Source organism: Mustela erminea, chromosome 1 (assembly GCF_009829155.1).
Source record: "Mustela erminea isolate mMusErm1 chromosome 1, mMusErm1.Pri, whole genome shotgun sequence".
NCBI lineage: Eukaryota > Metazoa > Chordata > Mammalia > Carnivora > Mustelidae > Mustela > Mustela erminea.
In genome coordinates this window covers 89,269,887-89,292,939 of record NC_045614.1, presented here as the reverse complement: position 1 = coordinate 89,292,939, position 23,053 = coordinate 89,269,887, and the positions used below count along the sequence as shown (strand labels likewise).

The window sequence follows — 23,053 nt, the reverse complement described above, 5'->3', positions numbered from 1 at the left end:
CAATTCTAAGGGGAAACAAAGGAATTCAGAACTACTATAAGGGTCTAGCATATAACTATTCATAGATCTAGATCCATATCCACAACTACCATCCAGTTACAATGGGGGCCTATGATGCTAAGTGATGAGCTCATTTCTATGATATTCTGGAAAAGATAAAACTGTAGCAACAGAAAATGGATCAATGGGGAGATGGGTTACATGACAGGACAATGATGGGAGAGATAGGTTACAAAGAGGAAGCACAAGGAATTTTTGGAGGTTCTAAAATCTTCTATAGAAACTGTTGCATAATCTCGACTGTGGTGATGGTTATATGACTATATGCACTTATCAAAATTGATAGAATTATATAGTATATATACTATATATACAATATACTAAAAAAGTGAATTTTCTTGTTCACATTTGTCAAATTTCATAGAACTGTATACTAAAAAAGGTGAGCTTTATTAAATATAAGTTATACCTTCCTTATTAAAGTAAATAGGACACAAGTAAAAGTCTAAAAAACTGAGGCTTTAAAAGCATAAATATATTTTTATATTATATTTGGCTTTTATTAAGATTGATCCTAATTCATACTCTGGTAACAAACTCCCCCCAGGGTGAAATCCTTTGGATTTAGTGCTTCTCAAATTTTAATATATATATATGAATCTCCAAAGAACTTACTAAAATGCACATTCTAATTTAGGAGTGGTGAGGGCAGAGATTCCACCTTTCTCAGAAGCTTCTAAGTGATGTCAGTGCTGTAGGTCTGTGGAGCACACTCTAAGCAGCAAAGCCGAGGACACTACTCACATAGCTAATGTTCATTCATGCTGAAAAACACCTTTGTGGTACGATACATCGTCTTGGCCTGTGTGTGTTAAAGGACTGGTCCTGTCCACAGCAGTGTCATTTACTATCCTCAGAGCTGGAAGCTGAACAACTGGGCCATTCTCTAGCCAGGCCTGGAATCAAATCCAGCTAATGGTTGTAAAGAAAACTTGTCAACAAAAATCCAAAAACCCCTGCCCTGAGGGTACAAGCTTCAGGAGGCCCATGAAGCCACAGTGGCCTATGAAGCCACAAAGACCCATCCATCCAACCAATCATCCATCCATCCTTCCATACATGAATAGAACCTCTCTTCAAATGTGCATGGAAATTACTTAGTCAGAAAGGAAGTCAATACTGACTTCTTGAGATTCTGCGGACTATGAGTGGCACCACCTCACAGCTGCTGGGAGCCCAGTGCTGCCTGTGCCTCCAGCAGGGAGTTTCATCTGTGGAGTGGTCTCCCAGCAGAAGTAAGAAGTAGCCGTGACAGGAAACTGAGTGCTGGAGGATGATGGTAAAGGGCTGGTTTTATATTCAACAACTTCAAAACACTTTCCCAAAGAACTGATGCTTCTTTTTGCATGCTTAAAAAAAACCCACGAAAACCACTATATAAATATCTTCACAGCTTCTTCGCCCACAAATGCCCTAAAGGATAAAACATCACTTAGCAGAGTAACACATGCCAATACCTTCAGATACTTCACTTGGGGCTTTTTAAGAGGAAGTAACCACATGTATATTGAGAATCTTACGAGCTAACATTTATTGAGCACTTACTATGTGCTGTGAAGTATCCTAAGTGCAAGTCATGTATTCATAATCTTAACAGGACATCACCTCACAACAACCCCATGTAGCAGGAACCACTATTGGCTCTTCTTTACGGAGGAGAACTCTCAGGCACAAGGAGGCTGTCTAATTTGTCCAAGGATGCATACTAGTAATAATAAGAAGAGATATAAACTCAAGCAGCTGCTGTCTCTCTGCCCCATACCTTCCCCCACCTGACCACTATGCTAGGGTCTTCTCTATGCCTGGCACTGCATATGTGAACGCTCACTAAGCCTCAGGATCTCCCATTTGGGAGAACTTGAAGAAACATGGTGTTAGGATCACTACATGTGTTGCTCCCCAATTTCCTTATAGAGCTTCGCTTTCTCACAGTAGGAGATGATGAAGCCACTGGCCTGATAGCCTTATATCATCACACAGTAAGCCTGGAGGGGCACTGATAACTGAGCCAGAAGGTTTGTTCTACCCTAGATCTTACCATCCTTATGTAAAGATGGGGAAGGCTGTGGAAGAGCAGTTTGGGGAGGGAAGTCAGGGGTTCAGTTTTGGACATCCTGAGTCTGAAATGTCTCATGTACGTCCAAAAGGGAGATGTTAAAGAGCAAGTTCAAATTCACATATTACTGCTGAGTAAAATAAGTTAATCAGAGAAAGACAATTATTATATGATCTCCCTGATATGAGGAATTTGAGAGGCATGACAGAGGGTTGTTGGGGGAAGAGAGGGGAAAAAAATGAAACCAGATGGGATCAGGAGGGAGACAAACCATAAGAGACTCTTAATCTCACGAAACAAACTGAGGGTTGCTGGGGTTGGGGGTGGTGGTAGGGATAGCGCAGCTGGGTGATGGACACTGGGGAGGGTATGTGCTATGGTGAGTGCTGTGAATTGTGTAAGACTGATGATTCACAGACCTGTACCCCTGGGGCAAATAATACATTATATGTTAATAAAAATAAAAAATAAAAATATTCACATATTATTGAAAAATAAACAGATGACAAGATATGGTGAATGGGACTCAACATGGGAGAATAGTTGGGAGTAGAGATAAAGCAAGGTTTACCATTGGTTGATAATTGTTGGTCTGACTAATGAGTCAGACTACTTTTTGTATGTCTGCAAGTTCCCAAAGTAAATTTTTCAAAATTCAGAAGGAGGGGCGCCTGGGTGGTGCTGTCGGTTGAGCATTTGACTCTTGGTTTTGGCTCAGGTCCTGACCTTGGGTGGTGAGACTGAGCCCCAACTGGGCTTGCACTCAGCATGGAGTCTGTTTGGGATTCTCTCTCCTTCTCTCTCTGCTCCTCTCCCCACACCCCACTCTCATTCCCTCTCAAATAAATAAATCTTTAAAAAAAATTCAGAAGGACACAGAATCACTTATATAGAATAGCATACAAAATGTAAAACCTAGATCTAATCATAAAGGAATATGAGACAAACCCAAATTGAGGGACAGCCGACAAAATAACCCACCTGTACTCTTCAAAAATGTCATGAAAGATAACAAAAAACTAAGGAACTGTTTCAGAGTAAATGATACCAAAGACACAAAGCAACTATATGAAATGTGTGAAACTGGCTTGTATCCCGGATCACAAAAAAAATTTGTTATAAAGGACATTATTTGGTCAATCCGTGAAATTTGAATGTTGATTAGTATATTATATCATATATATAAATTTGAAATATCTTAAGTTTAATCATTTACTGAGGTTATATATGAGAATGTCCCCATTCTTAGGAGTTTCACATGTAAATATTTAGGTGTGAAAAATCATGATGAAAAAAATTTATTCCCAAATGTCACAGTAACAATAACAATTATATTAATGTATAAATATATGTCTACATTATATAGATAGATATGAAGAGATTATGCAAATGTGGCAAAATGTTACCAACCGGTGAATCTAGGTGAAGCACATGTCAGTATGTATCATGCTATTCATTCAACATTTCTATAGGCTTAATCTTTTTCAAAATCAATTTTTTTTGGTTTTTCTTTTGAAGATTTTATTTATTTATTTGAGAGAGAGAAAGTGAGAGAGAGCATGAGAGGGAAGAAGGTCAGAGGGAGAAGCAGACTCTCCATGGAGCTGGGAGTCCGACGTGGGACTTGATCACAGGACTCTGGGATCATGACCAGAGCTGAAGGCAGTCGCTTAACCAACTGAGCCTCTCAGATGCCTCTCAAAACCAATTTTTTAAAAATTAACATGATTAACCTGATACAGTCAGTATTCCTAAAATATATCCCTTTCATTTCCTTCCTTATATTCTTTTGAATAAAAAGCGATCTTCTTTACTCCTTAATGATAGGTACTGAATACTTGACTTTTCCTCAAGAAGGCCTCTTGTATGTATCAGTTTTCTCTGCATTACATCACTTACTCATCACAGCAGGTGCTGCAGGTACTCTCCGGCCGCTGGGGGTACCACTGGTGGAGAACCTTGGCCAAAGAATGTCTTGCTGAGTCACAGTCCCTTCCCAGGACAGCCCACATCCAGGGCTTATTGACTTGGGGCTGTAGAGGCCTGGCCTTCTAGCCCCAGTTCAGGAGGGTTCTATGGGGCCATCCCTGCTTCAGAGCTCTCTGTAGGGTCCACTGTGGCCTCCAGTGAGACCGGGTCACAGCCTGATGTGTCCCTGTGCCCAGTCCCCTTCCTTCCCCTCCTTGCTACATGTGGCGGCCTCATGAACACTCCCTCACAAATCTCCCGCACAGTAATCCCCACCTCCAAGTCTACCTTTCCAGGGACCCAACTGTGACCATTTTGCAGATGAGGAAACAGAACCTTTGAAAATTACTTGCCTAAGGTCAGAAAGCCATTTATTGGTGAAGCCATGACTTGGACTCCAAATCTGTTGGCTTCCAGCCTTCCTTCCCTTCTATTTACCTTTCCAAATTCCACCTCTCTTAAGGACAAAGTCAAGTTCCCACTTCTCCCAGAGGCCTCCCTGACTTCCCCTTTCTGACCTCAAAGCTCTCACCATCTGCTCCATTTGGCACATGGGCATGGTCCCTCTTGGGGGCTCTTCGGAACTGTTATCTCATATTACAAAACCATTGTGTTGTCATTTAACTTTCCACCTTGAAGTTTAGTGCTTTGTCTGCCTTGTAAGTTCCTTGGGATACAGGTCATTCATTACTCTTTATGTCCCAACAGTTGTCCACACGCAGAGCACACAGTACATTACTGGGCAAAGAATGTGAAACAATGGCAAGATCCCCTCTCTTCTGGCTGTGTTCTAAGTCTTAGAACAGGAAGCATAATAACCTCAAAAGATACTCAGCCCTGTGGCTTCAATTTCCTTTTTTGTCTTTTCTGGAATGGTACAGGGCTTTGTGACATGGGGTATGAGGGGATGGCAGGTTATTCTGCCAGAGAAGCAATACCAACCACGGGGAAAGAACCCAAACTCTATGAGCCAGAAAATAACTGGTCAAATTCAAATTTAGTCAAGCAACAAGGAGGGGGGAAAAAAAATACCAGGGCTGAAATCGCTAGAACATATCTTTGTCATTTATTTTGCCAGAACTACTTTCATTTTAATTATTTAAAGCATTTCATAATATGCTAGCAAATGGGATGTTATGTACTCTGCAAAATTAATGAAGTCTTAGATCAAAAATCCCACAATACCACATTATTAAATTTTAAGGGCAAAATAGTTAAGTAGCTTTTCTTTGAAGATTATCAACTGGGAGATTAACAAAGCCTTCTCCATAATCTCCTCTGAGCAAGGAAAAGTGGAAGAAAGCAGAGGCAAGAAAGTTTAGTCCAAACCCCTTCTCACTTCCAGCTCCTGGGCGTCACTTGTTACCATAGTAACTCGGTTACTAGGGGGCCACTCAGACAGAAGCAGGCCTTAAAACAATAAGCATGTGAACACATTACCAGCTTTAGGGTTAGAAATAATTTTCAGCACTTTTTCTCCTTTGCTTTCAAACATGAATCCGTATGGTGATGTATGGTGTTGCAAGAGCAATATAAACACAAATTGACTGAAACATAATACTTGCCAAACTTCCCTAACTGTGCATGAGCACTACCAACACAGGAAGTCAATTTTAGAAATTTTCTGAGTTGGGACATCTGTAGGAGGGGTCTTCAAACTATAGAGCCCACAGGCCAAATCTCTGGTCTGCCACCTATTTTTTTACATCTTGTGAGCTAAGAATTGTTTTTACATTTTTAAGTGGTTGAAAAAAATCAAAATAATGTTTTGTGATACCTGAAAATTACACAAAATTCAAACTTCAGTCTAAAATGATATTTTTTTGAAGCACAGCCATGCTTATGTAATTATATGTTGTCTAAGGCTTCTTCTTCTTTTTTAATATATTTTATTTACTTGTTTATTTATTTGAGAGAGAGAGTGCACACACACAAGCAGGAGTAGGGGCAGAGGGAAAGGGAGAAGCAGACTCCTTGCTGAGGAGGGAGCCAGATCTGAGGCTACCTCAGAGTCCTCGGACTCTGAGATCATGACCTGAGCCGAACGCAGACAGTTAACCCACTGAGCCACTCAAGTGCCCCTAAGGTTGCTTTTGTGTAACAATAGCAGAGTTAAGTAATTGTGACAGAAACTCTACGGCCCACAGAGCCTAAACTATTTACTATCTATCCCCCTGCAGAGAGAATTTGCCAACCACTGATCTAAAGACATGAATTGTACAGGAAAATTTAGACTAGGAGGCTAGGTATTTCTCCTTTGCCAAGAAGTCCGTAACAGGTGCTGTCTTTATTCTTTAGGGCTGCTGTAAAATACCATAGACTGGGTAGCTTTTCAACAACAGAAATGTGTTGCTCACAGCTCTGGAGGCTGGGAAGTCCAAGATCAAAGCACCCACACACTTGCCTTCTGGTGAGGGCCGCCCCTTCCGCTCTTCCTGGTTCAAAGCCAACACCTCCTCCCTGTGTCTCCACATGGCAGAAGTGGCTGGGGAACTCTCTGGAACCTGCGCTATAAGGCACTAATCCCATTCACAAGGACTGATGATTTACACACTTTCCAAATGCAAACTACTAATACCATCTCCTCTGGAGATTAGGATTTCAACATATGAATTTGGGGGAGGGGTGGGTACACACTCAGACAAAGCTTTCTTCTTATATTTTTAAGTTTGAGTTTTCCACACAGCTGCAGCCCTTTCCAACTGATTTTTTTTTTTTTTACACATTCCATTCACCTTCACTTCTAGAAAAGCACAGCTATTATTTTCAAGACCAAGTGGAATAGCGTTACATGATAGGATCACACTCTATGTCAACAGGGCTCACACTCCACTCTCCTAGGTCTCAGGTGGCATGCAACTTACTCCCTCATGTGTTTCATCTTGCTCCTAGCCGCTGGGCTGTTGAACACCATTGGTCTCGGGGACACGTCTGCAGCTGTGCTGGTGATGGTCCTTGTATCTGAAAAATCAATGCACAGCACTTACTGACATCATCAGCACTCCAGCAACTTGGAGGCAGCATTCAAGGGCAATCAGAAAACAGAAGTTAATCCACCTTTGCCACTAGGTAAAGCTACATTAATTGGAGATGAATTCAATTATGACATGCACATTAAGGAGATTTATGCCCAATGACAAGATTATTTATAGTTTTAATATACACAAGGAATTCTAGGACCAAGCCTCTCTCCAAAAGGATTATTTAAACAGAACACCATTATTTAAAAGATGGGCTTTATATTAGCAAACTCGCAGGGAAATGCACTGATGGCAAAGCCAGCATTCCTGAGGAGCCCTTGGCAGGCACTTTCAGCAGGTGTGGTATTGGCTCAGATGGCTGAGACAGTTTTTCTAATAGACTTAGTTTTCCCTTTATCTTAATCCCACATCTCAGCATTGCTTTTTTGCAATGGAAAGCAAGATGCTGACTGGGGGCGTTCACCTACAGCCGTGAACTTCAGCAGAATGCAGCAGAAGGTCAAAACTGGGTTCATGAGGTAAAGCATTACTAACGAGAGCTGCAGTGTTAATGAAATCTGCTGAGAGCGCTCCAGCTTCTACTGATAAACCCCGGAGGCTCTCACAAGGCATGTTGGAACCTTAGGGAAAGAAATAGTCCATCAAGTGAAACCACACGATTTTCCATTAAGAAGCCAATGTGGGCCCCTGAGCAAGGGCTGGGGTCCTCCAGAGTAGGATTTGTATAATATCTTTCCTGGAGCTGGGGCAGAATCTGCCTGTACATTCCTTATACCCCCCACCAGGTGCCTCATACTCCATCAGGAGAAAAAAAAAAACATGGAATGGCCTAATATTCATTTATAAGTTCTATCCACATAGTTGCTATGTCCCAGAAGGGACCCATGTTGGGACATTCCCACTCTTCCGACCCGATTTCTTATAACACGTGACTGATTTAGGGACCAAATGAGGGAGTGACAGCCAGTTCCCATATTACATATTAGCAAAGCTTTCTTCTTATATTTTTTTGAAAAATTAAATGCAAATTCTAATATTCTTCAAATATATCTTTCTTTTGTACACCCCCCTGGAGGGCATGCATCTCACTTTGAACCGCTCACTCTTATGGCTGTCGTTGAGATGAATACTCTCCTATTTAACTCTTTGTCAGAATCTCTGATCTTTTCTCAGCCTCTACCCTTAGATGTGAAGGGACTGGATCGACAGGTATGAATTCTATAAAGGGCGCCTTCACACGTAGTTAAATAAACACCCTGCTCTTCCTGGTACATTACCAGTTATGGTCCCACTTTAAGACACAAGTGCCAGTGAGTGATTGCTCCCCTTCCGCTCACTCCTGGAGATTACCCCTTCCACACGGAGACTTGCTCAGCCTTCCCCGGCCTCAGATAGAAGCTTTACTTCAGCTTTCCCCTCCCACCAGCTCTGGCCAGGACAGCTGCTTTTCCCCAAGGAAAGCTTTTGTGAGGAGGAGAGGTGGCACAGGGGGGTTCGTTTCATGTTCTTGTTGGTTGCTTTTTATAATCATCTTTCCTAGATCCTGAGAAGTTACTAAAACAATAAACATGCCATGCCAAGTAAAACGCAAGCTCAAAAACCAGTTCTGCCAAGACTAAATAGAAGGTGCTGCTTTCCCTTCTCTTCCAGAGAGCTGGTGAGTCCTGAAGACTTAATGCAAATAAAGGTCAAAGAAATTTTCAGGAGAGCTGCAGTTTATTCTAATGTGGCCTCAATGCCCCTCAGTAGGGCTCTCAGCTTTGCTGGGAAGATGTTAAGCCTTGAGCCCAAGAGTAGAAATCAGGGCAAATAACATTTCAAGCACCAGCGCTGGCAAAGCCTGGTGCTCAGAACAATTCCTTTTTTAGTTTTTCTTATTGGCCAGGCTTTTTCCTCCCCATCCCACCTTTCACCATGAATAGCCGTTGCTTTATGTCAAAGAGAAGGACAACACATTTTGCAATCACAATAAAAATGACTACACTATAATCATAGACTTCAGCTTATTAGCTGAATCCAAGAGTCACTGAATCCGAGTGTGTTCTAGACCCCTGCTTTCAAACTTCAATGCGATATGAATCACCTAGCGATCTCGTTAAAAACGGAGATTCTGCCTTAGTAGATGTGGGTAGGACCTGGAATTCTGCATTGCAAACAAACTTCCAATTGATACCAATGTTGTTAGTCCTCAGGCCACTTTTTGACAAGGCTCTAGATGGGCTAGTTACCTAATGTGTGGGGCCCATAGCTGAATGACAGCGCAAGGCCCCCCTTTCAAGAGGCAAGAGAAAAGCTGATTTCTTTCTTCTGTTTCTCTCTGTGGACTTGTTTTTGGTTTTGTTTTTAAAGAAACTAGGACAATGATTTTTTTTTTTTTAAAGATTTTATTTACTTATTTGAGAGAGAGAAAATGAGAGAGAGGGCATGAGAAGGGGAAGGGTCAGAGGGAGAAACAGACTCCCTGCCGAGCAGAGAGCCCGATGCAGAACTTGATCCCGGGACTCCAGGATCATGAGCTGAACCAAAGGCAGTCACTTAACCAACTGAGCCACCCAGGCCCCTGTGGACCTGTTTTTTTATGGGGCATTTAATGTTCTCCCTCAGGAACAGGAACAGATACTCGCAAGAAGGGTGAAGACCCTTGCAGGGGCTCAAGGACCCCACCAGCCCCTGATCCCTCCTATCTGTGCACAGGCCCCCATAAGGAAAGGAGGGTGGTGGGGGCCAGTAGTTAGGGAGTGGGTGATGGAGAACTTTCCCAAGCGGGGGGCTGGTGGCAGCATACAAGTGAGGCTTCAAGCCCCCAGCATAGGTTCCATTGTCCCATTAGACTTCACTCATAAAACCACAAATCCGAAGATAAAATTACTAGGGATTTTACTAAACGCCAAGTGCAAGGCCCTCCTCCTGAGTCTGGGACACCACGCAACTCCACTGGTTGCAGGCCCGTGACGCTCCGGTTCCAGAGCTCTGCTTTCTCAGACTTAAAAAGTAGATGAATCCTTAATCCTTGTGATTTTCTAAAATTAATAGTTTTTTATTTAATTTCAACAGAAGGTTCATGGCCTTGGAAATAGTACATAAATGCAAGACACGTAATGCTAGGTGCATGTATGGATTCACAAATTTCCTACAAGAACAATAGAACTGGCCAGTCTATTCCACCAGTGGTGAGTTCTGAAGATGTTTGACTCGGGTGCGCCTCTGGGAAAAGCCCTGTGGTAGGTGTTAAGTGGCTTTGACTTCAGCCTCAAGCCAGAGAAGAGCAGGGGATCAAATGGCAGCCATGTCCTGCTTCCTTCTAGCCACTCAGTGCGTGGGCTGTGTGTTCCTTACAAGGGGACTGTGACCCCATTAGAATAAAGGGAGGGTGACTATGGTCATGCCATGGAGAATTCCACTATGCTCCTGGTTCAGACTACGGGTTCATCTTAAAATGGAGGGTCCAGACATTTTGAAAAGAACGTGGTGACAGGAAATGTAACATGGAAGAGTTTGAGTTCTCGCTTCCTTCCTCCATCCCCATCCTTCCCTGGTAGGACCTGTCGCATTAGGGAAACATAGCTGCAAACAGATGCCACTTGGTGGTTCTGGTGAGTTTCCTTTTAAATCAACTATGCTCTTCCCTCATGTCATTGAGCCAGGGGTCTGTCTCCCTCAAATTCTCGTCTCTCTACTCTGAGCCCTGTCACGGGCAGCTCTCTCCTGTCCTCCTTTCCTGGGTCCCATACTTCCACAGCTCACCTCAGCTTTCCATCCTTAGTCCCTGTACCTTCCTGTCTCTGGTGTGGGACTTGTATTTCGGTACTTAGTTCATGGTCTTTTAAAAATTTAATTTCTATCCAAATTCATCTCAATTCATCATTAAAAAAAAAAAATAGTGATGGCTAGCCCCTTTTTAGTAGACAAGTGCCAGGCCCTGTGCTGAGCAGCTTCCCTGTATCATGGCATGTGAGGGTCCTGGGAAGTAGGCATATTTTTCAATGAGTGAGTTTTGAGACAGTAAGTAAGTTACCCAAGTTCATTACAACTGACACATGACATAGCTGGAAATGACACATGACAAAGCCTGAAACCAGGCTTTTTAAAAAAAATTCCACAGTCCTAGGTGTTGGCGACCCTACTAGAACTTTCCCAGAGCACATATCCATTCTACAGCAGCCACTGGACCGGGTGTTACTGAGGTGCTGCCTGCCATGGTTTGCTTTCTAACACTCGTAGTCACAGAGATGTATCTGTTACTCCACTCCCTTATACTTTTCCAGCCAGTTAGTAAGCTCCCTGAGTATACAGATTATGTCCTGTTTATCTTTATTATTTTTTTAACTTCTTAATCCATTTTTAAGTGTACAATTCAATGGCATCAAGGACATTTGCCATGTGCAACTATCAACACTACCTATTTCCAAAACTTTTGCATCACCCCAAACAGAAACTCTATAATCATGAAACAATAATTCCCCACGCACCTCTCCCTCAAGTCCCTACTTACCTCTAATCACTTCCTGTGTCTGTGAATTTTACGGTTCTAGATAAATGATTTCATGTAAATGAAATCATACAATATGTGTTCTTCTGGATCTGGCTTATTTCACTAAGCACACTATTTTCAAGGTCCATCAATGTGTGGCATTAGCAAGACTTCCTCTCTATGGACAAATAATATTTATTGTATGTATACATCACATTTTGTTTATCCATTCATCTGTTGATGGACACGCAGTTGTTTCCACTCTTTGGGTATTATGAGTAATGCTACAATAAACATTGGCATACAAGTATATGAGTACCCATTTTCTATGGTTTTGAGTGTGTACCTAGGAGAGGAATTGTTGGGTGGTATGAAAATTCTATATTTAGCTGATTGAGGAATCACCAAACTGTTTTCCACAGCAGCTACACTATTTTACCTCCCCACAATTAGTGTGTGAGGATTCTCCACATCTTCACCAACACTGTCGTTTTCTGGTTTTTAAACCATGGCCATCCTAGTGGAAGTGAAGTGGCATCTCATTGTGGTTTTGATTTGCATTTCCCTAATGACTTTTCATGTGGTTATTGGCCATTTATATATCTTCTTTGAAAAAATATCTATTCAAATCCTTTGTCCATTTAAAAATTGAGATGTTTGTATTTTTGTTGTTGAGTTGTAGTTCTTTATTTATTATAGATATTAAACTTCCATTTAATATATTATCTATAATATTTTTTATTTTGTTCATCTTTGTACCTCCAAAGTTCATCTCAGCATAAGGCATGTATCATATTAAATTTATACCCAAGTATTTTATTCTTTTTTGGATGGAGGGTCACTTTTCACATTTTATTGGCCACAGGGAAGGCCGCCAGGGAGGGGGCCACAGGAGACAGGGCCATATCACTGGAGGTGCTGACAATTTTTTCAGCTACTCCAAGCTTGGGCCCTGGGAATTCTGGGGGTGGCTGGGCACATTGGACATGTTTCCATCATCTCTGGGGATGGGGGCCCCTGGATAGTTGTAGGGTGTGGCCTGGTTGATCATGATGTATATTTGGTGGATGGGCTGAGAGTTGGCAGAATTATAGTAAGGACCCCACCAGCAGCAGCATCTTGGTCCAGGCATCTTTGAGGAAGGGAGCCAGTCTCCTGGCCATCATCGTCACAGCAGTGACCTATACCTAAGTATTTTATTCCTGATCCTATCATAGATAGAATTGTTTTCTTAATTTCATTTTTGAAATGTTCTCTACTATGTATAAAAATACAGTGGTTTTAGTGTATTGATTTTGTATCCTGCAATCTTGCTTAATTTCTTTATTAGTGCTAATAGTTTCTAGTGGATTTCTTAGGGTTTCCTATGCACAAGAGCACGTATCTGCAAATAGATGTAATTTACTTCTTTTCCAAACTGGATGCCTTTTATTTCTTCCCCTTGCCTAATTTCCCTCTAGCACACTGCTAAATGGAAGTGGTGAATGAAGTTTTTGTCTTGTTCCTGTTCTTAGGGGGAAAACATTCATTCTTACATCATTAAGAATGAATTAGCTATAGGTGTGTTCATAAATGCCCTTTATTAGGTTTAGGAACTTCCTTTCCATTCTTAGTTTCTTGAGTGTTTTTTATTAAGAAAGGATGTTGGACTTTGTCAAGTGTTTTTTCTGCATCTATTGAGATGATCATATTGTTTTTGCCCTTTATTCTACCTGTATGTTTTATTTCTTTTTTTTTTTTTATTTCCAGCATAACAGTATTCATTATTTTTGCATGTTTTATTTCTTAATTGATTTTCTGACGTTAGATGGCCCTTGCATTCTTCAGATAACTCCTACTTGGTCATCAAGTACAATCCTTTTTCTTTTCTTAATGTTGCTGGATTCATTTTAGTAGTATTTTGTTGATGATTTTCGCACATATATTCCTGATGGATATTGGCTCTTAGTTTTGTTTGTTCTTGTGATGTCTTAGTCTGGTTTTGGTATCAAAGAACGACTTCATAGAAGAAGCTGGGAAGTGTTGGCTCATATTCCATTTTTTGGAAGAGCTTGTAAAGACTTGGTATTAATTCTTTGAATATCTGGCAGAATTCACCAGTGAAGCCATCTAGTTTTTAGTTTACTAATTTGATCTACTTGTTAGAGATCTATTCAGATTTTTTGTAATTGACTCAGTTTTGGTAATTTGTGTTTTTCTAGACATTTTTCTATTTCCTCCAAGTTATCTAATTTGCTGGCATACTGTTGTCCATAGTATGCCCTTATAATGTTTCATTTCCTTAAGGGTGGTAGTAATGTCCTTCCTTTAATTCCTGATTCATGAATTTGAGTCTTATTTCTTACTTCTTTGGACATTATGGCTAAAGATTTATTAATTCTGTTGATCCTTTAAAAGGATTTTTGGTCTTGTCAGTGTCTTCTATTGATTGTCTAGTTGTTATTTCATATATTTCCACTCTAGTCTTTATTATTTCCTCCCTTCTGCTTGTTTTGGGTTTAATTTTCTCATCTTCTTCTAGTTTCTTAAGGGAGGGGTTCTATTTTAGATGCTCAAAGGTAGGAGTTAAATTCAAAGGTAATGTAGGGACATGTGGGTGGCTCAGTGGGTTAAAGCCTCTGCCTTCGGCACAGGTCATGATCCCAGGGTCCTGGGATCCAGCCCTGCATAGGCTCTCTGCTCAGCGGGGAGCCTGTTTCCCTTCCTCTCTGCCTACTTGTGATCTCTCTCTCTGTGTCAAATAAGTAAATAAAAATCTTTAAAAAAAAATAAATTCAAAGGTAATGTAAATAGTAGCCATTGTTTTTAACCCAGAAAGAACTTGCAATATATTGGGGAAGACAGAGTATCTGTCTAGATGGTCACCAGGAGGGCTCTGTATGTTGACATAAGACACCATGCTACAAAGAAGGGTACTAAGGGTCTGTGGAAAAAGCACTAACCTTTAAGTTAGAGGACCACAGTTATTGTTCTAGTTCTACTCTCACTGGCTACAAAGCCCCTCAGGTCACCTCCTTGAGCCTCAGTTTGCTCATAATATATTTAAGGAGTTTCATTAGACAGAGGACCTTCTCTCAGATGGAACTTTCTAAGATCTGGTAGAAGACATCTCTCTGGACCTCCAGTGGAGTGTAATTTCTTTGGGAAGGCAACACTAATACTAATAACAACATGAAGAGAAACCAGAAGGACCAAATATTAAGAGGCAAATGGCTGGCAGCAACAGTCAGAGCTGCAGGCACTCTGAAACATCAGCAAAATCATCTCGAAGTCTTTCCCCACCTGCCAAACACAGGATGAGGAGGATTAGAACACTTGACACTACCCCTGGGGGATGTTTTGACAGTGAGATGAACACAAGACGATATGAAGACACAGTCAGCAACCAGGAGCTGTGTTCTGTAAGGGGGCAGAACATAGCTCGTCATAGTAATATTGTCAGGCTTCCTCCTACTTCTGTGGTCTCTTACCAGCAGAGCTCTCTATTCTCCCCGAAGGAGCGACAGCTTGATGATTGTGACATTTCACCAGCAGAGAGAGATTCTTCTCTCATTTCCTTCAAAATTTCCCTTTACACATTTACTTACTCATTTACTCCCCCCAGCTCTGTGCCTGGATGGATGACCTTGATAGTAAAAGTGAAAGCTTCATTTGCCCTCCCTGCAAAACCTCCTCCCACGTGGGCGATAAAGAGCTGATGCAGGGACTGCAGGGCTGGACATTTTGGCAAACGAGATCCCACATAAGCACCTGGGACACTGCTTACTCAGGAATCCTTGCAGACTCTGCCCTTCGTGCACCGTACGTGTAGGATGTTTCTCTCCTAATCTTTTACCCTCTCCTGTCCTGCAAGTGCCTCAGGAATACTCCAGAAATACAGTTGTCCCCTTGGCCCAAATTTTTGCAAAGGCATGTCCTCGTGGCCCATATTGTCTCCCTTACTCTTTGGAGTGGAACATGATGGAAGATTTGCCAATGGGCTGGCAAACTTTTTCGGTAGAGAGCCAAGTAGTTTTAGACTTGCAAGCAAACAATCTCTGTTGCGACTACTCAACTCTGCGGTTATAGCATGAAAACAGCCATAGACAAGAGGTAAATAAAGGAGCATGGCTGTGTCCCAGTAAACTCTTATTCAAATACTGACACAGATTTGACCTGCGGGCTATAGTTTATCAACTTCTGGCCTAGACAAACTTCATGAGAAACTTCATGATTCTGAGCTGGAAGTGACTATAGACCTTTTCATGCCAACTTGTCTCATCTTATGGATGGGGAAACTGAGGCCAAGAGAGGCTAGTGTGGCTTGCTCAAGGTCACAGAGCTATAAAGAAAGAGTCAGAGTCAGGACTAGAGCTGTGGCTTCCTGACTGTCAAATGTGTGACCTTTCTAACCCGTCATAGAAGTGACACATCCAGATAAGGATTTTCATGAGCTGATTTTGAATAATCAGGAAATTATCAGACAAAAACCCTTCCTCCAAACGTTGAAATTTGGGGAGAACATGCCATCTGTCATCTCATCTCTCCACCTCTTCAGACGATGGCTCAGGGCTTGTTATGAGGAATCACAAACCAGGAGGGCATGTGAGAGCAGTGCCACTCTGCTGAGAGGCTTACCTGACCCTCATCTTTGTGAAGATTTTTCCTTGAGTTTCTCTTGTGATGGCAGTGGACCTCAGGATGTCAATAAAATTGCCTCAGAATCTGCAAAGCAGGTTGCTCTCTGTCTTCACCATGTTACCTCAACAACCCAGGGATAACGACACACCACCCCAATTTCCTTTCAAAGAAGGAGCTGTTCCCCAGCTGCCTAGAGCACCGCACACAGCCAGCCTCGAGCTGTGGCCCCTACAGGACCTGCCTACGCTATAGAAAGCTGCCTTGCCCAAGATCATGCTGTTCCCATGTGGCCCACATTTAATGACCGACCATGGAAGAGGTAGAAAGCCTGGCCATTTTGGCCCAAGCAAACAATTACGATAAATCCAGAACCCCTGTGGATCTAATCCAGAACCCCCGTGGATCTGAGCCAGGATTGTTGGGGCTGCATCACTGCACTGTTCCCCCTCTGCCTCACCCGTCCTTTCTGCAGGGCTCTCCTGAGGGCACTCCCAGGTAAGCATCCTGCCCACTTGATTTCATGTCAGAGGCTGCTTCTTGAAGAACCCAAGGCACAACAGAAGGGTGCTGGGTTTGGGAAGAAGTAGAGGCATGGAGGTGGTTGTCTTGGCGACATGAACAAGTTGAGCATTAAACATGAGCAATAAGAAAAATACTGATGGAACCCTTTACCCCTCCCCTTGAGCGATTCTTTCGGTATTGGCACAGGGCAACTCCAAAGGCACAGGACAGCCGACACCACCTAGAGGAGTTGTTGCCAACTGTCAGCAGCAGCTGTGTCCAAGCCAGACCCCCTGAGGAAGCTGGTGAAAGAGGCAGTCAGGAAGAAAGAAGAAGGTCCAGGAAGAACAGCTTCCAGAAGCTTCCAGTGGAAAGGGAGCAGGGGCAAATTCAGAGGAGCACTGTGAGCTGCCTTCGAGTCCTGACTCTGTGATGTTTGCTAAGTTATAAAGTTCTCCAGTAAAGCTCAAATGCAATGATATACAGAAAGGTGCTGTTGTTGGTAGAGGCCCAGGACGAATTTACGCTGCCTCTCTCGACCCCACGGCACCCAGCCCAGTGCTTTGCACAGGGCAACTTCCCAATAGCGCCCCACCGTCTCCACCAACACTACATTAGTTGGAAAAAACTGGGTCAGCCTGGGAAATAAACTTGCTACTCATAGGGGAGATAATAAATACCAGAAGATGGGAGATAAACTTTCTATTTTTACTACATGGTTATTTCACACAACAAATATTTAGCTGAACTGTATGGAAGATTAAAAACAACAGGAGTTCGGGGGTTTGCAAACGTTCATTTCCTTTTGAATGTACCAGAAGAGGCCTCTAAGAATAGCGCCTACCAGTACAGAAAAAAAAAAAAAAAAAAAAAAGAAGAAGAAGAAGAGTGTTTTATTTTAATAAGCAATTAAATGTGGATACGGGTTGAGAAGAGATTTGTGGAAGCCAGACTCCAACTTCTTTGGTTGTGCTTACCCCATGGAGCCAAAAGTCAGTATTTGGGGAGTTTAATTATTCTAAGCTGCCAATGTAGAGAATCCCAGCTTGAGAAACAAAACCTACTTTTTTGTGATGGGACGTTGGACTGGTTCAAGACTGGCTAAAATACTTAAGGTAAACTTGTCAGTTCTTCCCTCTTCTTTTGGGAGAAAAGAATTACTAAGTCATCCATGCTCACTGCAGACAAATTAGAAAACACGGAAAGGAAAAGCTGCTTAAGAGAACCATTGTTAACACTGTGGTGTTTCCAAATGCGTGTGTGCACTCACACACACGTGTGTGTGTCAACTACAGCTTCGTACACGTCGTTATTTTACAACACCTTGTGTGCCAATGAATGTGTAATGACACCATCATTTTTAATCAACTGTAAAAAACTTCTTTGTTCTAGAAGCTATACTAGTCTCCATTTCTAGGCATTTATTTTGATTCCAATTTTTCACTCTTGTGACCAATACTGCCATGAAGACCTTCATATATTTATCTTTACACTCACCTCTATCTCTTCAAGATAAATTTCTAGACAAGAACTTACTGGGTCAAAAAATAATTTGTTCTTTCAGGTTAATGTGATCTAAATGTTGAAAGAACATCTTTTTCTGGGTTGTAAATACCATTCGCTTCAGTGGGGTCATCATATAATAAAATTGAATGTGAGTCACCTTTATTAAAAACTTGATTCAGTGTATCAGAATTTGTCAAAAGTCAGAATTTTCTTTCTAAAGCCATCACTGGAAGTGAGAGCACTCTCTTCCCTGACTTCCTAGCTCAGTGGATCTCAAAGTAGAGTCCCTGGACCAGCAGCAACAGCATCACGTGGGAACTAGTTAAAAATGCAGATTCTCAAGACCTCCCTCAAACCCACCGAAGTGGCATCTCCAGGGGTGGGACCCAGGGAGCTGGGGAGTCTGATGTTGCCCGCTTATCCTCATTGATGCTCATTACCTCCTGCCTGCAGTTCTGGTCACTTGGTCTAGAGATGTTCATATCCCAAATTACCTGGAAATTCCCTGAAAATATGAACAATGACTCAGATTCCTTTTGTGCCCTACCTTGGTTCTGTGCCAGGAAATGCTCGCTCTAATTGACTTGTAGTTAAATGCAGCCTTACTCACATTTCCAACCTTTCACATAAATAACCTGAGGGTAGTTCTAAATGAACTAGAAAAGACACACTCTGCCCTAGCAGACAGATGGACAAACTCCCTGTCTGCCAGTGACACGGCTTTAGTAACCCACCAAACGTGACCTCAGAAAGCAAAGGGTCTGGTACAGAATTACTGCCAGAAAGAACCACTCAACATTGTCCCTTTCGGAACAAGTCATCCCTAAAGTTCAAATGGCCAAGTTAATTTGCTCATTTGGGGGGGCCCAGGAGCAGCCACCTCACGTGGGAAGGCACAGCAATGGCCATCTGCGCTGCAAGCAGCCAGACATAGCCAAGAGCATTCAGGAGCCGCTTCTGGGGCTGAGATGGACAACAGAGGGTCTGGGTCCTTCCACCTCCTGTCAGCTGAATGCTGTGGAACTGGGGTCTCAGCTGAGCACTCAGGAGCAAGTGTCTTGGTTTTTTCTGCAGGCAGGTGCGCACTCTGTCGAGTTGGTCCCCCCAGGTGGCAGGGCCATGGCACCCCCCATTCGGGACAAGGTTGCACCTTTTCTAGTGCAACCCTGACAATTGCTGTCCCAAGCAAATGGCTCCCTCTACAGTCAGCAACACAGAAGATAAATTGAAGATGGATTCCACTGAATCATCTACTCTGAGAAGTTTCCACAGAACACCTAAGGGCCATCTCTCCCTCCACATCTCTTAGAACCAGAAAGTTCATTACTACAGTAGATATTTATTATTATGTTTGGCCTCACATTCCTCTTCCTTTGTTAGAAAAATCTACTTTGTGAGATGGAGTCTGGTCCCACTGAAGAAGATAACACCCTGGCTACCCCCTTTCCCAGCCTCCCTTACTGTAGGTCCATTGCGTCGACAAATGACCAGCCTCTGCCAGTGAGACATATCCTCCCCAGACTGTATCCGAAGCTGGTAATGAGAAGGGTAGAGGTCACACGGAGTCCATCCAAGCGAGGCCCGGGCGGGAGTAGCGGCCATGGCCAGGTTCCCAAGGTGGCAATGGTAGTCAGTCTAGCAACGGCACCCAATGTACAGCATTAGTGGCCTTGAGGGCTCCCAAGCCACCCTGGGAAGTGACCCACGTGGAGGGAACGGAGGCTCTCCCCCAACTTGCTGCTGTACAAGTGAGTCATTCAGCCTTCAGATGACTGTGGTCCTGATGTCTGACTAGAACCTCATGGGACCCTGAGCCACAACCACCAGTTGATACACTTTTTAAAATTCATGACCCACAGAAACCATGGAAAACAGTAAATGATTATCATTGCTTTCAGCCAATAAGCGTTGGAGTACTTTTTTAATGCAGCTATAGATACGCAATATAGGCACCGACTTCTATGGAGGATCAGAAGAAGAAACGAATATATGAAGACTGTTAATGCATTTACCTTAAAACCAGTTCTAAAATCACTGGATTGCTGCACAGTTGTTTAGAAATGTTGTGCTATTAACTTCTTAGAGCTTATCAGTAGGGAAAAAAAAAAAAGTGTCCTTTGGAAATGGATAAATGATCTTAAAATCCATGTGGGAAAATAAATGTCAGAGGATAAGAATCTTTTGAGAAAATAAGAAAATTGGAAGATAATTGTCCTATTAGACATTAACACATCCCACAAAGGCAGTGTAATTAGAACACTCTGGTACTGACAGAAGATTAAGAAGTGAGATCAGTAGACCAAAATAGAATCAGAAACGGACAATACCCAGGAGTTATGATATGGCAAAAGGAGAATTTAAAATTAGCTGGAAAAGAATAACTCACCTGGCATAAAAACTATGAAAATAAGACAATAAGGATCATAGAAGAAAATTCAGGAGTTCGTATATAGGAGTCTCTTTAAAAGATATAAACAGGAAAGCTAGAGTCTATAAAAATGAGATAGAAAAGGGAGCACTGATATCTTTATAATTATTGAACCTTAAATCAAGTGCAAGTAACAGTGAATATTTCCCTCTACACAAAATGGTACTGGGTATTAAAGACCCTAGTAAACACCTTTTACAAAGAAAAGGAGACCTTATTTGTTTAAAAAAAATAATAAAAATTAGCTACACAGACAGTTCATGTCTTATTAACAAGTGAGATGACTCAGGCAAATAACACTGAATGGAGTCACTCGCTACTTAACCACTCAGACAGGAGAAAGGCCTGTCCGCTGTTGCCTGTTGTCTCTGGGTTCCTTCTTACCCTGTCCCTTCTACCCACAGGACCTTCAGCTCCTCATGGGCAAATCTATCCTATGGCAGGAATGATCTCAGTACCCTCTCCATGAAGCTTCCTTGATGATTTCTATTCCCAACTAAAAGCAATCTCCCCATTTTCTGGATCCTTACTCTTCTGTTGTATAGTTATTTAGTCCTATGTCTTTTTTTTTTTTTTTTTTTGGGTTTCACACATTTTTAAAATTTTTTTTATTTTCAGCATAACAATATTCATTATTTTTGCACCATACCCAGTGCTCCATGCAATCCGTGCCCTCTATAATACCCACCACCTGGTACCCCGACCTCCCACCCCCCGCCCCTTCAAAACCCTCAGATTGTTTTTCAGAGTCCATAGTCTCTCATGGTTCACCTCCCCTTCCAATTTCCCCCAACTCCCTTCTCCTATCTCCCCATGTCCTCCATGCTATTTGTTATGCTCCACAAATAAGTGAAACCATATGATAATTGACTCTCTCTGCTTGACTTATTTCACTCAGCCTAATCTCTTCTAGTCCCGTCCATGTTGCTACAAAAGTTGGGTATTCGTCCTTTCTGATGGAGGCATAATACTCCATAGTGTATATGGACCACATCTTCCTTATCCATTCGTCCATTGAAGGGCATCTTGGTTCTTTCCACAGTTTGGCAACCGTGGCCATTGCTGCTATAAACATTGGGTACAGCTGGCCCTTCTTTTCACTACATCTGTATCTTTGGGGTAAATACCCAGTAGTGCAATGGCAGGGTCATAGGGAAGTTGTATTTTTAATTTCTTGAGGAATCTCCACACTGTTCTCCAAAGAGGCTGCACCAACTTGCATTCCCACAACAGTGTAAGAGGGTTCCCCTTTCTCCACATCCCCTCCAACACATGTTGTTTCCTGTCTTGCTAATTTTGGCCATTCTAACTGGTGTAAGGCGATATCTCAATGTAGTTTTAATTTGAATCTCCCTGAGGGCTAGTGATGAACATTTTTTCATGTGTGTGATAGCCATTTGTATGTCTTCATTGGAGAAGTGTCTGTCCATATCTTCTGCCCATTTTTTGGATATGATTGTCTGTTTTGTGTGTGTTGAGTTTGAGGAGTTCTTTATAGATCCTGGATATCAACCTTTTGTCTCTACTGTCATTTGCAAATACCTTCTCGCATTCCATGGGTTGCCTCTTTGTTTTCTTTTTTTTTGAAGGTTTTTTTTTTTTTTTTTTATTTCCAGCATAACAGTATTCATTATTTTTGCACCACACCCCGTGCTCCATGCAATCCGTGCCCTCTATAATACCCACCACCTGGTACCCCAACCTCCCACCCCCCGTCCCTTCAAAACCCTCAGATTGTTTTTCAGAGTCCATAGTCTCTCATGGTTCACCTCCCCTTCCAATTTCCCCCAACTCCCTTCTCCACTCTAAGTCCCCATGTCCTCCATGCTATTTGTTATGCTCCACAAATAAGTGAAACCATATGATAATTGACTCTCTCTGCTTGACTTATTTCACTCAGCATACTCTCTTCCAGTCCCGTCCATGTTGCTACAAAAGTTGGGTATTCATCCTTTCTGATGGAGGCATAATACTCTATCCCCAGGGGTACAGGTCTGTGAATCACCAGGTTTACACACTTCACAGCACTCACCAAAGCACGTACCCTCCCCAATGTCCATAAACCCACCCCCTTCTCCCAAACCCCCTCCCCCCAGCAACCCTCAGTTTGTTTTGTGAGATTAAAAGTCACTTATGTTTTGTCTCCCTCCCAATCCCATCTTGTTTCCTTTATTCTTCTCCTACCCACTTAAGCCCCCATGTTGCATCACCACTTCCTCATATCAGGGAGATCATATGATAGTTGTCTTTCTCTGCTTGACTTATTTCGCTAAGCATGATACGCTCTAGTTCCATCCATGTTGTCGCAAATGGCAAGATTTCATTTCTTTTGATGGCTGCATAGTATTCCATTGTGTATATATACCACATCTTCTTGATCCATTCATCTGTTGATGGACATCTAGGTTCTTTCCATAGTTTGGCTATTGTGGACATTGCTGCTATAAACATTCGGGTGCATG

General features: G+C 42.3%; 1 protein-coding gene and 1 pseudogene across 4 annotated transcripts in view; both read right to left on the bottom strand.

Annotated features, from left to right (window-relative positions):
* NEK11 (NIMA related kinase 11) overlaps window positions 1–23,053 on the bottom strand; it is a 258,711-nt gene that overhangs the window by 43,528 nt on the left and 192,130 nt on the right. For 3 of the 4 annotated variants that reach the window (XM_032333018.1, XM_032332991.1, XM_032333000.1), the window contains exon 14: window positions 6,949–7,045. The exons of the other annotated variant lie outside the window; for it this stretch is intronic. In XM_032333018.1, coding sequence (XP_032188909.1) covers window positions 6,949–7,045 — 97 coding nt within the window. The remainder of the gene's footprint in view (window positions 1–6,948; window positions 7,046–23,053) is intronic. 4 annotated transcript variants of the gene reach the window in all.
* LOC116567311 lies at window positions 12,375–12,699 on the bottom strand (annotated as a pseudogene).